The sequence below is a fragment of the Phaseolus vulgaris genome, chromosome 2 (genome assembly GCF_000499845.2).
Source record: "Phaseolus vulgaris cultivar G19833 chromosome 2, P. vulgaris v2.0, whole genome shotgun sequence".
Lineage (NCBI taxonomy): Eukaryota > Viridiplantae > Streptophyta > Magnoliopsida > Fabales > Fabaceae > Phaseolus > Phaseolus vulgaris.
This window is the reverse complement of record NC_023758.2, coordinates 39,489,749-39,503,042: the sequence shown is the minus strand read 5'-3', so window position 1 is coordinate 39,503,042 and position 13,294 is coordinate 39,489,749. Positions and strand designations below refer to the sequence as shown.

Sequence of the window (13,294 nt, the reverse complement as noted above, 5' to 3'; positions counted from 1 at the left end):
ACTTCATTATAAAAAAATTTGATGTATGGTTAGAATGGAAAGTCTTTCCTTAACATACGAAATATAATTTTTACTTAAATTCAGTTTTCGTGAATATATGTTTTTGTCTCTATAAATATTTAATTGAATATTTGGTCCTTCACTAATTTCTCATAGATATTTAAAGGTTTAATAACAAATTTTAATGCATGTTATTCTAATGAATAGGTGAATATTTGTCTTAATAATTAAATGATCTATTAAAAGTAGACCAGAATTGTTCAATTTTAGAAAACTTGATCACATAAATCAAAATTACACATTTGTAGAATCATAGGAATTATAAGTGAATTTAAATCTTTATTTCTTTTTAGAGTTCTGATTGGTAAGGAATGGTGTTTTGTGTAATAAATAAGTGTGAATTAATTTTAAAAAATATGATTCAATTTATATTTTTTTATAATTTAATTTTATACAAGTAATGCGTGAAGGACGTGTATTAATTTTATGTTTATTCAAGTATGATAGTTGTTTTGCCTTTGAAAAAAAAAGGATGAGAGTGTGATATGAGGGTTTTTTCTTCCTTTCATATTCGTACCTTTTTTCTAAGTTTTTATACTTTTTTTTTTTAAGTTTAATTTATCTTTTTTTATGTAAAATTTAGAAGGTGTTTTCTGAATTACAAACAATTCAGAATACGAAAATATCTTTAGAATTTCTACCAGAATATAAATTGTATTTCAAATTGCATGTTATTTTTGAAAATAAATTGGTAGATTTGTTGAATTATTTGAGTTTTGAGAAGTAATAGAAAGTTGAATGAAATATTTGAATGTTGCCATGCCTTAAATTGTAAACTTGTTTGGTTGATTTTATGATAATTTTATGCCAAATGGTTATTTCAAACTTAATATTTGGAGGCACAACTGTTATTTGAACTTCTCTTTTGGATTGAAATGAATTTTCAGATATATAAACTTTAATAGCTTACTCTTATGATAATGTAGATTGTTCAAATTTATTAGATTTTAATATCACAAAATTTCAGTGGTAATTACGTTGTATTCTGATTATATTTTACAAATTTTCTATTTTAGTATTTGAAATATAACAGTAGCAAAAGATTGATGATTATTAATTTATTGTAAAATTTTATTGTTTATTTATGTTTACCTTGTATGTTTTTTATTGGTCTTTCTGGAATTCGTTATAATGAATATTCTCTTCTTTAACGACCAATAACCATCCTCCCTCTGCAAATAGCCACTAGAAATTGAGATGATTTTGAATTAGAGTTATGGAGGATGTGAGGGAACCCTAATTTTGAAATTTTGGATTGTTTCTAACAGGAAAAGCCAAATACACAATTTGAAATTTTTGTCTTGTTTCCAACATAGCATATTTGGACAAAATAGATTGATTACCTTTTTTCTTTTAACCATGGATTAGAATGCTATTAGAACTAAAAAAAAAATTAATCCATATGTAAATTTTAAAATAGATACTTAAAGAACAACAAAATTATTATAAGTATCTAATTAAGTGAATAAAAGAACTTTCATAATATTATTAATTGCACATTAATGGAAAAAAAATTCCAATATTAGCAAGTTTAAACTTTTCATCTTCTCTGTTTTTTTCATTCAAATTTCAAATTTTCCAATTATATATACAATGAGAAAGCTAAGTTGAAAACAGAGTCTTCTGCATTAGGCTGACCAAAGACATTTCCTTTGTGTCTGTAGCTGGAATTTTCCCCTTCTTTTGCAACCCTTCTTACTTTACCTTCCCATTCTGTAACAAGTTCTACACTTTCAAATCTCACCGCTCCACAAATCCTTTCTTTTTAATTACCCATTTGACCTTGGTCTCTGCAGAGACCAGATCCCTGCATTCCAATTCTCATGGCTGGTCGTTATGATAGTAACCCCTTCGACGAGGAAGAAGTTAACCCCTTCTCTGTAAGTCCTTTCACTGCCGGTTTTTTTCGCTCAAAGTTGAGATTTTGTGTACTGGGTTTGCAGTTTTGTGTGGAAATTGATTTGATCCTGTTCGGAGGATGTTTCAGCGTCCTATTTTGGTCAAAATTCTTGATTGCGAATTGTTGTTTCTGTTGTCGGTTTTCGGTTGACTTGTTTAATACTATAATTGATGTGGTTTAGGAAACCGGTTTTGGGGGTTGTTTGTTAGTGTCTGTGTGTGTTTCTGTTTTGTGGTTGTCGTAGTTTTTTTTCTCTGCTTCTTCATTTTGGGTTTTGTGTTTTTTTTCATTATGTTTTGGCCTTGAGAAGTACCTTTATAACTAAGCTGAACATGGATGGACGAATTTTTTACATGTTCTTGAGATTTACTTGCAGATGCAGATACCGATACTGTGTTTCTTAAAGTCGGTGTGTCTAATTAGAGGTTTGTGAAGACTTGAGAAGTATTATAAACCCACTAGATATTACCAAAGGTCTCTACTCTCTCTACAGATCACAAAATAACTAAGTGCAATAATGATTTTGATATAAAAAAACTATGTTGTGTGAAGGTGCATGATTATGATATTGACATTTTTTCTTAACGTGGAAGGGACTGATATGAGAGGAAAATTTAGATGTTGTGATTACTAGTGAAACATTTGATAGCATAATTATGGAGGAAAAGGAAGAGGTGTGCTGGGGGCTGGTGGGAGGGAGCATGACCCTGCTGGCCTCTCCTCCCACATTCATCGTGTTGTGATAATACATTATCTTATCCATATAATGGGAGGGAAATCAAATTTTTACTACCTTGTCTTGGCAACATCCTTTTCTATCTTAACTCTAGAGTCTAGGTTCATGGCCGGATTTAATTTATTTATTCATTATGAAGTAAATTATGTATCATTTAGTGATAAAAGGCTATAAATCTTCTGACTTACTTAAAGTGTTGTAATGTTTTTAAACTGTTAGAATCCTGGAAGTGTTCCTGCAGCAACAAACTCAAGGCTTTCACCTCTTAAGCCAGAGCCTGTTGATTATAATTACGGCTTTGGTGCGACAGTTGATATACCTCTTGATTCATCAACGGTATGTATAAAGTTGAGGTTGATGAAATCCTCAATTCTTTTCTCATTTCTAATGTGGTGTTGCAAGTATTAGTCATGCTTTTGCTAATTAGGATCTCTTTAAACCTTAGGATTTGAAGAAGAAGGACAAGGAACTTCAATCTAAGGAAGCTGAATTGAGACGAAGGGAACAGGTATAGAATGGGATTTCAATTAATCTAAAATTTGATATGCATGATTACCAAGATAATAACAATATCGTATGATTTAATGGTTTGCTTTGTTGAGTTCGTACCATATAATTTATTGAGTTTAGGGTGTCCAACACTTACTCCTAGAGTAAGTGAATAATTTCTTATATATTTATGCCTCCACAAATCAAGAATTTGAACTGAATCTGATTGATTATATTACCTGAAGTTGGATATTAATATGATGAAAGCATCTGAAATTGTTATGATTGATAATAGGTTGGTCTGTCAAAATATGGATCTTTTTAAATAAGGCCTCCTTACCAAATCATGCTATCCTCTATTCAGTATTTATAATTTTCACACTGATATTTGTTCAATTAAATTTATACATGAAGGTTTGTCTACTAACTTTTCTGTCAACTGCAAATGCTTGGAAATTCACATGTATTTATTTCTTTCTTTTTTTATCAAATTCAGGATGTGAGGCGGAAAGAAGAAGCTGCTGCACGAGGTGATTTACATTTCCTGATTCTGTGTTTGAAGTTTGCTTTAAAAATATTTGTTTGCAAGTTTTTTTGGTCTTCGGCCTGGGGGCGGGGTTGTGATTTCTGTTTGTGCTGCCATACAATTGAATAGTGGAGGAATGGTAATACTGCAGAATTCTATAGATGTCTCCGATGCACTAATTTAAGTTCTGCCTATTTACATTTTGTTTTTCAGCTGGAATTGTTCTCGAGGAGAAGAATTGGCCACCGTTTTTTCCAATAATCCATCACGACATTGCCAATGAAATTCCTATTCATCTACACAAATTGCAATATGTTGCATTTACTACACTATTAGGTACATTATCCTCTTTGTTTATTTATTTTCTGGGAGTGTAGTGGGTATTATCATTTCGTTTTTTTATTTTTCAATTTTATTTTTTTAAAAACCTTTTCTGTGATTTGTTAGCATGCCATTATATATTTAACCTATTGATAAAATACAAAAAAATTGAAGAATATGATAGTAAAATGAGTGAAAAAACTCTGTTGGTAAAATTTATGAAATGATGATACTTGAGTGGTAAAGTAAATAATTAATCCATTATACTTTAATTGGCATCAATGACATTTTTTACACCTTGTACTAGAAAGTAGCAATTGAGGACATTTTTGTGTTTTTCTACTCCCAGAATTTTTAAAATGAAACACAAAAGAAAGATACTCTGAATAACTAGCTTTGTCTCACTTGCCCTACCGGCCCGTAAAGACTCTATCTCTACAGCCGCCTTCTCTTTCCTTTTCATTAAAAACAAAGCGATCCGCTTTCATAACTAATAAGGCGTAAAAGAAAGGAGTTTTGATTAATATGAAAGCATTAACCTGGATTCTTGGAACTAATCTATAAAGACCTGATAGAGGCATTCTCTATTTATTTGTTGTTAGCACAATCATTTGTTTTGAATTAATTATGGTCATAATAAATGTTTATGTTGTTGTGATTGATCTGTAAATAACGTAGTTTAATACCCATAACCAATGCTTGGTTGAACTGTCATTGAAAAATAGTTTTGTTGTGCAGGATTAGTGTTGTGCCTTTTTTGGAATGTCATAGCTGTTACTGCAGCTTGGATTAAGGGTGAAGGTGAGTTTAGGTACATTGAATATTTACTTAGGTTTTTACAAATCTGACATATCTAAGTAAATCCGTGGAACCTGGCCTTGTTTGTTGTATTGTAGGTGTAAAAATATGGTTTCTTGCCATTATCTACTTCATAGCAGGGGTTCCTGGGGCATATGTTCTGTGGTATCGCCCATTATATCGTGCTTTTAGGTAAATTTTTAATGCTCCCATTCCATGCACTAATGTATTATGCTACTAAATTATTTATTTATAACTTGTGCACTCACTTGAACTTGTTTTGGAGAGCAGAGTCATGTCTGGATTTATGGTTCAACCTTGGGGTAAAAATAATAAAAAATAATAATACTTAAAAATAGTAATAATAATATAAATAAAATCATAAAGTAATAATATTATTAATGAAAATAAAATTAAAATAGGGTAAAATAGTTATTTTACAAAGTTTTCAATTAAAACAAATATTTTAATCTATTACATCAATCAAATCACTAACAAACATTTTGTATACTTTTTTTTTGTTTTCCATTCTCTTTCCGTTAGTCCAACCAACATCACTTTCCAATTTTTTTCCCTTTTCCACTCTCCAATCCAAACACATCCTAAGAATAACTCTAATAGGTTCTAATTAAAGTGACCTAGAAACTGCAATTAAGTTGACTTTTCATCAATAAATTTAATTTAGTTGAACATTTTTTTTCCCTTCTTTTCATATCAATTAATAGGTTATTCATCTAAGTGTCAGAGTATTGTTGATGTTGGCAAATTTTGATGAGATGCTCTGCCCCTACTGAATTTTACCTTACGCTTTGAAGCATTCATGTGAAAGGAAAATATACTATGCATGCATATTTTCATCTTTTTATTTGGCCATACTGTTGGTCTTGAATATGCTTCTCGATTTTGCAGGACTGAAAGTGCTTTGAAATTTGGATGGTTTTTCATGCTTTATCTGGTAAATGGATTATACTTCTGCATAGTCTATGCTTCAAGAAGTGGAAGAAATCTAATCATCTTCATTCTTTGTTCTGCTTACAGCTTCACATAGGATTCTGCATCTTAGCTGCAGTTGCTCCTCCTATAGTTTTCAAAGGCAAATCCCTGACGTATGTCAGCTTCATATATGTTCTCTATTTTACATACCAGTATTGCTCATGTCTTTATTCATGTTACAAGGAGACTAAGTATTCAAATTCATTTTCCTTGCTGAGAAGATGAGTTTCTTGTTTTCTTTCACTTGTCAAAAATAGAAGTAAATAACGGATCTATTGAAAAAGGACTTCAGAACATGTGCATCAATATCATCACCCTCCACTTGAATAACCTGATTTGAAATATTTAGATACATGTTAGTTGGTTGGCTGATATTGAGAAGAAAATTAAGGCATATTGCCTATAAATTAGACTTGAGAATGGGAGGGATCTTGTAATTTGTGATGAATTTGGGGCTTTGGTAAGTATGTGGTATAATTTAGGATTTAATTGAGTGTGTTTCATTTCTCAATAAGCTGAAGTTATTTCCATTTTTTAATCTAGTGGCTGACACTATCTACTCACTGATACAGGGGTATTCTCTCTGCCATAGATGTGCTAGACAACCATGCTTTGATTGGGGTAAGAGTGTTTGTGATGAAATACTTCTTATTCCCAAAACATACTATTTAATTGTCAAAGTTGTATTTATACATAATGCACCGTCCCTATGTTAATTTAAGATTTTTGCAGTGGCCCATAATGCACCATCTTTTTGCAAATACTATAGAATACAACCTAGGCAACATTATGCTTCTGAATGAATATTTTTTTATAATGTTTTCTTCCATTTGCCTTGTAGATTTTCTACTTCATCGGGTTTGGATTATTCTGCATTGAAACGTTGATCAGCATTTGGGTTATTCAGGTCTGATTACACTTCCTGAAGTTTCCAATCATTTTAAGCACATTCACCCAAGACTTTTGAATGCCATGATTACTGTACCACTTACCTACTCACTATTTCATTGATTACCATACAGCAAGTATACATGTACTTCCGTGGTAGTGGTAAGGCTGCTGAGATGAAACGGGAGGCTGCTAGGGGAGCATTGAGGGCTGCCATATGATTCATCAGTCTTGTGGAGAAGCCAGTATGGATACCTTACGCATGGATCAGTGTTGTATATTATAAGCCACCTCAGCAATTGTGAACAAAACTATATTCCACTGAGCATAATTTTTGCTTACACCTGTAATTTTATTTATTTATTTTTATGTTGTTTAACATGCTACCTATTAATGTGGTTTGTTAGTGTATATGCTGAGAGCATGGACATACTAGTGGCTGGTAGAAAAATATGCTATAATTTATTGAAGTTTATCCTCTATATAGCTTTAAAGTTTCACTTCTTATTCCAAAAGTTGGTTCATGACTTGAGAATTGCCATTCTCAGACTTAAATGATCATCTTACTTTTGGGGTTAAGAAATGATCACTTTTTTTTCAATTGTCTTCAACCACTTTCTAAAACATCATGTTCATCAATCTAAATCAATTGAGTTCTGGTTATTAGTAAAACTTGCATAAGGAGTGCAAGCAACACACTCTTTCCAACACACGTTAATTAAAATTTGTTGAACATAACTAAATCATGAATAGGGTTCAATAAATAGTAAAATTAATTGTCATTTTTTTAATCAAATTTTAATTAATAATAAAAGGTGTACTTTTAATGGTTTTATAGAATAATGTTCTGTGGATATTTTTGAATGGAATGTGTTGCTGCCAACACTCCTCTTGACATGAAAGGGAATGCTGAATTGAAATATTTTTATCTAACATGATGCCTCAGTTTCAATGAAAGCAAGGCACTGCTACTAATGCATTTATTTGGAGCTGTGTCTCCAAGAAAGATGAAGCCTACCAATCAGGGTTCTCAATCCTGATAATGTTGAGGCTTTGGAGAGATTTGATTGATTGAAACTATATCATAATTTTAGAAAGTAATTAGTAAGAGGCCAAATAATTCTCAGGACTTTCAGATATTTGAACTCTCACATTAATAAGGGTTTCTTTCTAATTTTCAAGATAAAATCTCAACTTTTTTTTAATTTATTGACAACATTTCTTGTTTCTCTACTTTTCACAAAGCTTAACTAGATGATCAATACTTCAGAAGTACGATTATTCCTATAGTTTAAAAACTTTGTTACCTGATACTTCTATGAGAAATTATTTTTAATTCAAAGCCTTAAATAATAATCTTTTTCTTTATGCAATATTAAATTGGATTTGGAAATTTAAATGTGCTTGGACGCATTGGTAAACTACCAAAATCATCATATGCAATTGTTGGTAATGTAGGAAGGGACCTGCACGATTTGGACTTAATTACCACCTTCATGGTGTTCACCATGGGGAATGAGAAAAAGGAAAGTCTTCAGCAGTGACAGTTCTTTGTTGATCCTCTTGACAACGTTGGTTAGCCACCCCAGTGATGATGATGGTGGAAGATGCAGATTTTGGGTTCAATATAAATGATTTTTTCTTAACTTATAGGTCTATGAAGCCCTCCTCAAGAAGAGTCATGCATGTCTTGGTAAATTTCATTCAGAGTACAAAAAAACAACCATAAACTTTTATACATAACATTTCAAACGAGTTATTTCAGCCCAGCAAGTTGGCACCAATACATAAACAATAACATGTTCATAAGCAGGGGGATTTCTATGATACTGTGTAAAACAGAAAGGAAAAGATTATACATTATTCGCATAATCACAGTATATATCCTATATGCATGTAGGTTATTAGAAACAGTCTCAAAGACAAGAAGAGACCCAGCTAGCATCAACTGCATCGATGATCTTTTCATGTAATTTAGTTCCAGCACAAGCAACTATACCACGATCAAGGCTTTCTAAGTTTAAACCTTTTGAGAAGTCCAGGGGATGCCCCCTAGCATCTGTTACCATGCCTCCAGCCTCTTGTATGATGATAGCACCAGCAGCATGATCCCATATTTTTTCCTTGTAACCAGCCCTTGCAAACTTCATGAAAACCTCAGCATGCCCACAAGCTATTGCCGCATATCTCATCATGTTGTATACTCTTAGTGGCTCATTACTGCATATAAATGATGAATATTAGTTACCTTATAAACTATAATCCTATGTTTGAATGTCTAGAGAAACTACAGCCATAGAAATTAAAAAGTTTAAACACAGAGAGGTGACTGATACTGAAAGAAAAATGCACCTGAGACCAACACTCTGAGCCAGTCCCTCAGTAAAAGTGTGGCTTGAATTAGCCTTCTCAATTGGTTGACAGAAAGTGGCCAACCCTAGGTTGTCAACGGAAGAGACAGAAACTTGTTTTGCCTGGTTTGGCCACACATACTTTTTATTGACATGGAGCAGTGGTTGGATCCAAGCTTTCCTACTACCTCTCTTAGCATAAATTATGCAACCTTTATTCCAAGTTTCAGAGGCTGGAGGAGTCAACATAGATATCATCCTTTGATAGCTGAGATGATAGCTAAACCACTCCTTTCTCATAGGGTAGTTAGGACAGCCAAGAACTCCAAGCACCACTTCGCCATCCTCTATCAGTGATAAACCTACAGCATATTGATCACCACACGCAGACCCCATTTTACCATCAAGAGGGCTGAGTGCCCAAAATCTTCCTGAAGGACTTCCAACTGAGTTGCTGCGACTAATGATTTCAAGAACCTCTGAAGTTCCCAGAGCTGATTCTGGCTCCTCAACCCCAAATCGAGGTGCTTCAGCTAGACATTCATTCACAGTTTTAACCACAGCTTCCAACAGTTCTGATGTATTAGTATTGGATAGTGTCTGAACATCCTTTTCAGTTACGATTGAGACATTTTCACTCCCTAAACACTTGGACAATATCCAGCTGACAATTGTGTTGACACTCCAACCTGTAACATGTATAATGAACAGTCGAATCAACAGTTGCCAGGAGTAGATTGACCAATCGCGCTTTAAAAAAATGTTTTATTCACCAATTCTGGAGACTATCAAGCATTAACCATTACGTGACCAAAGTTGTAAGGAAATATAGTGAAAAGGGAACCTAAGATTAAGCATATATAAATATTTACACAGGGCAAAGAGATAAAGTATATGATTTAAATTTGTTATGAAGATTATACATAAGAAATATCTTTTACAGTTTGAACTGAAACCAATTTCAACATAATGTTCATAGCAGCACCTAGAATTGGAGATGGGAAAAGTATAGCCATAAATTGACAATTTACTTCAATTGTTTGATTATTTTGGATAACTCTCCCTCCCTTCTACAGCTGAAAGGCTACCTCAGAAATTCATGAAGCCACTTAGCTTTAATATATATATATATATATATATATATATATATATATATATCTTCACTTCTTCAAGTGGAGGGCAAGAGAGCAGTGAACGACAAAAGAAAATCTCATATTTATTAATCTGGAGAATGATATTTACAGTTAGTAGATCTTAAGGTAACAATTGAATTCAGTCAAATCAGTTTGCTTATGGAACTGAGCAAGGCCATAACAGTGCTTACATGTTAGCCCTGCTATTTCTACCATAGTACAAGAAATAAGGTTTGATATTACTATATCTTTTCAATTATTAAGAAACTAAGATCAAATTATTTAATATAATAAATATTCTCTTAATATTTGTTTATCCTATATTGCATGTTTAAACTGACAAAGCCTATACAAACGTTCTATATTTTACAATCAAGTAGTACATAAAAGAGTTTTTCATTACATTAATCATCCTCATAACTTTTGAGCACGTGAAAACTAACCTCTTTAGCAACCCTTCACATTTTACAATCAAATTTTTAAATTAAAATTTACATGAATGAAAACAGTTACAGATATATTATAAAAATTACAAGTTTTTTTAAAGTTGAAAAGTATTCAGTATAAAAAAGTCGTACATTTATTTCCCTAACTTATTCTTCAGAGATTATTTAACTATGATGGTTAGAACATAAAGAACTTGGTATAGAATTTGCGTGTAAATGAAAACAAAAATGTTCAACAAATACACATATCAAACAGGAACATTCACCTGCAACTGTGAGCGGGGAATTGTGATGGTTGATCTGAGAATTCAAAATCCAAGTGTTTTGCAGTTTCTGACAGAGGAAGCATGACATCTGAACTGCTCTAACAGCAACATCTAACTCTCTGCAATATTCCTCTGGTTCTGAGACAAGACCAAATATTTTTCTGTCCTCCATCACAGGAGAAGAAAAATTTTGGTCAGATTTTGACACAGAAGCAATGTGGGTTGGGAGAGTGTTGGGGGATTTATGTTGTTGAGACATGAAGCTGGAATGTGTTGTTTGTATATGGCTACATGTGTAGTTTTCACTTCTCTTCCCTAGTCCTAAGATATGTGCCATGTTTCCACACAAAGTGGAAGAATATAAAGGCATGTCAAGTGCAAAATTTCACCCTTTCTTTATTTGGATATGTGCTGGTTACTAGTATATTGGCTTTGTGACGTTTGAAGGAAGAAACTTCAAAATGGGAAAGCTTTGCTAAATTAATTATGAGAATAACATTGATCTATAAGAGTATTTATAGGACAATTTAACAAGCAAAACCAAGATTCACTTCTTTTTTATATATAAAAGGAAAGTAAATTACACTGAGATGGGATGTTTTGCACTGATAGATGTGGTGCTATTAAACAAGGAGAAAGGACAAAAAAAACAACAAAAAGAAGAAGGATAATGGACAAAAGGTAGAGTCATAAACCTATCATTTCTGAAGAAGACTTATCTTTGTTATTCCTTGTAAGTGATAAGGAATTTAATCTCACAACTTTAAGGTGAGAATATATTTCTTTTTTATGGAGATTCATCTAGACTAAAAATAAAATAAAATTATATAACATATATAAATGGATATAAATCTTATTTATAAATTAATTTTATAATATTGAATTAAATTTAAAGTTTTTTTTAATATTTTTTAATCATGTATCAAACTTTCAGATATTAGTATCTTGTAATTGTTAAAATAATTGAGATTTTGTAAATTAAATTTAAAATTTAAGGTTTATACTTTTGAATTAAGAAGAGTTTTGTTATCTATCCTCATAGATCCCATTTAAAAGTGTTTTGATCAGTTATTTCATATTAGATTATCATATAATTACAACAAATCCTATTATTAGCTAAATTATCTTTACTAATTTTATGAAAAATCAATGATCATGCAAATCTAATCTCTAAGAATTTAAGTTAATCAAAATAAATATAATTTGTAATTTTTTTTATTTAAACTACTTTTTATCCTTGTATGTTATATAACTAAAAAAATCTACATATAATAACTAATTTCAGTGTAAAATTCGTTGTTCAAAAGATTAAATCTAACCTTCATTATTATTAAAACTTCATTTTCATAATTAAAAATACAAAAGTAGAATTTACACATTTTTATAAGTTTTACTTATAGATTTTCCATAAATTGGAGACAAAAGCAATAATACTTGAATTAATAAAATTTATTTTAATTAATAAAAGTTAATTTGAAAAACAATAATTTATAGAAAACGTAATAATATTAAAAAGGTTTGATTAATGAAAACTTTAAAATATTAAGTAAGAAATTTTGAAATATGAGAATTCTAATGCAAATAAAAGATAAAGAAGACTAGTGTATTAGAAGGTACTAGAAGTTAGAGTTTGGACATCATAAGTCAGTTTCCATTAATGATGACACTCGAGCTACAAAAGTATACCGAATTTGTTTGAAAAAACTAATAATTTAGTTATCAATACATTTAATTAGATTTTTAAGTTATTTTAATAATATAAAATGTTTCATAAATATTTTAAAGTAGTTTATTTTATAAGTTTTTAATTTATTAAGTAATATTTTGTTTAAGTGAGCTTGTAACACTAAAAATAATTATTAAATAAAAATTAATTTTAAAGAAAAAAATTATTATTATATTTATAAAAAATAATGAATAGTTAATTAAATACCTAATTTATAAATTTTATTAATAATAAAAATTATTTTAAATATTAATAATTATTTTAATCAGTAAAATATATCTAATTTAGTCAATAGTAAAAACTTATTTTTTTTCATTAAAGTTTATTTTTATTTTTAGCATGATTTTTAAGAAAACATTTTTTAAAAAAATATTTTCTTAAAATTGTGAAAGATATAAAGATACTCCAAAATTCATCAATTGTGGCCAATAATTATGAAATATGTGTGACGTAAGAAGAGGGTCACCTTGGGGTGCATCTCAATAATCATGTTTTTTCGCACTGCAATTTTTTCAATTATTGGATTAAGAAATCATTACTTAATTAACCATTTTATTTTTTTCAAAATATGGTCACTTAAATTTAATTTAATTTTTTCAATTAAAGTCCTCATTTAAGAAATGTTTTTTAATGAAGTCTTAAATGCATGAAATTGAAGCTT

The 13,294-nt window shown here is 30.6% G+C and overlaps 2 protein-coding genes across 2 annotated transcripts; one reads left to right on the top strand and one right to left on the bottom strand.

Annotated features, from left to right (window-relative positions):
• The first annotated feature begins 1,611 nt into the window (after positions 1 to 1,611).
• Positions 1,612 to 7,181, top strand: LOC137811991 (secretory carrier-associated membrane protein-like). The gene is made up of 12 exons (XM_068613854.1): positions 1,612 to 1,940; positions 2,916 to 3,032; positions 3,142 to 3,204; positions 3,682 to 3,715; positions 3,925 to 4,047; positions 4,771 to 4,833; positions 4,929 to 5,022; positions 5,740 to 5,785; positions 5,869 to 5,936; positions 6,396 to 6,444; positions 6,665 to 6,730; positions 6,846 to 7,181. Exons 1-12 carry the CDS (start codon positions 1,884 to 1,886, stop codon positions 6,930 to 6,932), a joined length of 867 nt encoding a protein of 288 aa, XP_068469955.1. The 5' UTR covers positions 1,612 to 1,883; the 3' UTR covers positions 6,933 to 7,181.
• A 1,240-nt stretch (positions 7,182 to 8,421) lies between these two features.
• LOC137811988 (3',5'-bisphosphate nucleotidase AHL-like) lies at positions 8,422 to 11,395 on the bottom strand. The gene is made up of 3 exons (XM_068613850.1): positions 10,908 to 11,395; positions 9,064 to 9,751; positions 8,422 to 8,931 (listed from the first exon to the last, which is right to left on the bottom strand). Exons 1-3 carry the CDS (start codon positions 11,275 to 11,277, stop codon positions 8,628 to 8,630), a joined length of 1,362 nt encoding a protein of 453 aa, XP_068469951.1. The 5' UTR covers positions 11,278 to 11,395; the 3' UTR covers positions 8,422 to 8,627.
• Between the last annotated feature and the right edge of the window lie 1,899 nt (positions 11,396 to 13,294).

What these genes read in the sequence shown, in the direction of transcription:
- LOC137811988 (XM_068613850.1), bottom strand. Translation starts at nt 11,277, where the DNA reads ATGCCTTTATATTCTTCCACTTTGTGTGGAAACATGGCACATATCTTA. An exon ending in TTCCCCGCTCACAGTTGCAG is followed by an intron (nt 9,752 to 10,907) that starts GTGAATGTTCCT and finishes TACATGTTACAG; the next exon opens with GTTGGAGTGTCAACACAATT. An exon ending in GCTCAGAGTGTTGGTCTCAG is followed by an intron (nt 8,932 to 9,063) that starts GTGCATTTTTCT and finishes ATTTATATGCAG; the next exon opens with TAATGAGCCACTAAGAGTAT.
- LOC137811991 (XM_068613854.1), top strand. Translation starts at nt 1,884, where the DNA reads ATGGCTGGTCGTTATGATAGTAACCCCTTCGACGAGGAAGAAGTTAAC. An exon ending in TACCTCTTGATTCATCAACG is followed by an intron (nt 3,033 to 3,141) that starts GTATGTATAAAG and finishes TTTAAACCTTAG; the next exon opens with GATTTGAAGAAGAAGGACAA. An exon ending in CCATTATATCGTGCTTTTAG is followed by an intron (nt 5,023 to 5,739) that starts GTAAATTTTTAA and finishes TCGATTTTGCAG; the next exon opens with GACTGAAAGTGCTTTGAAAT.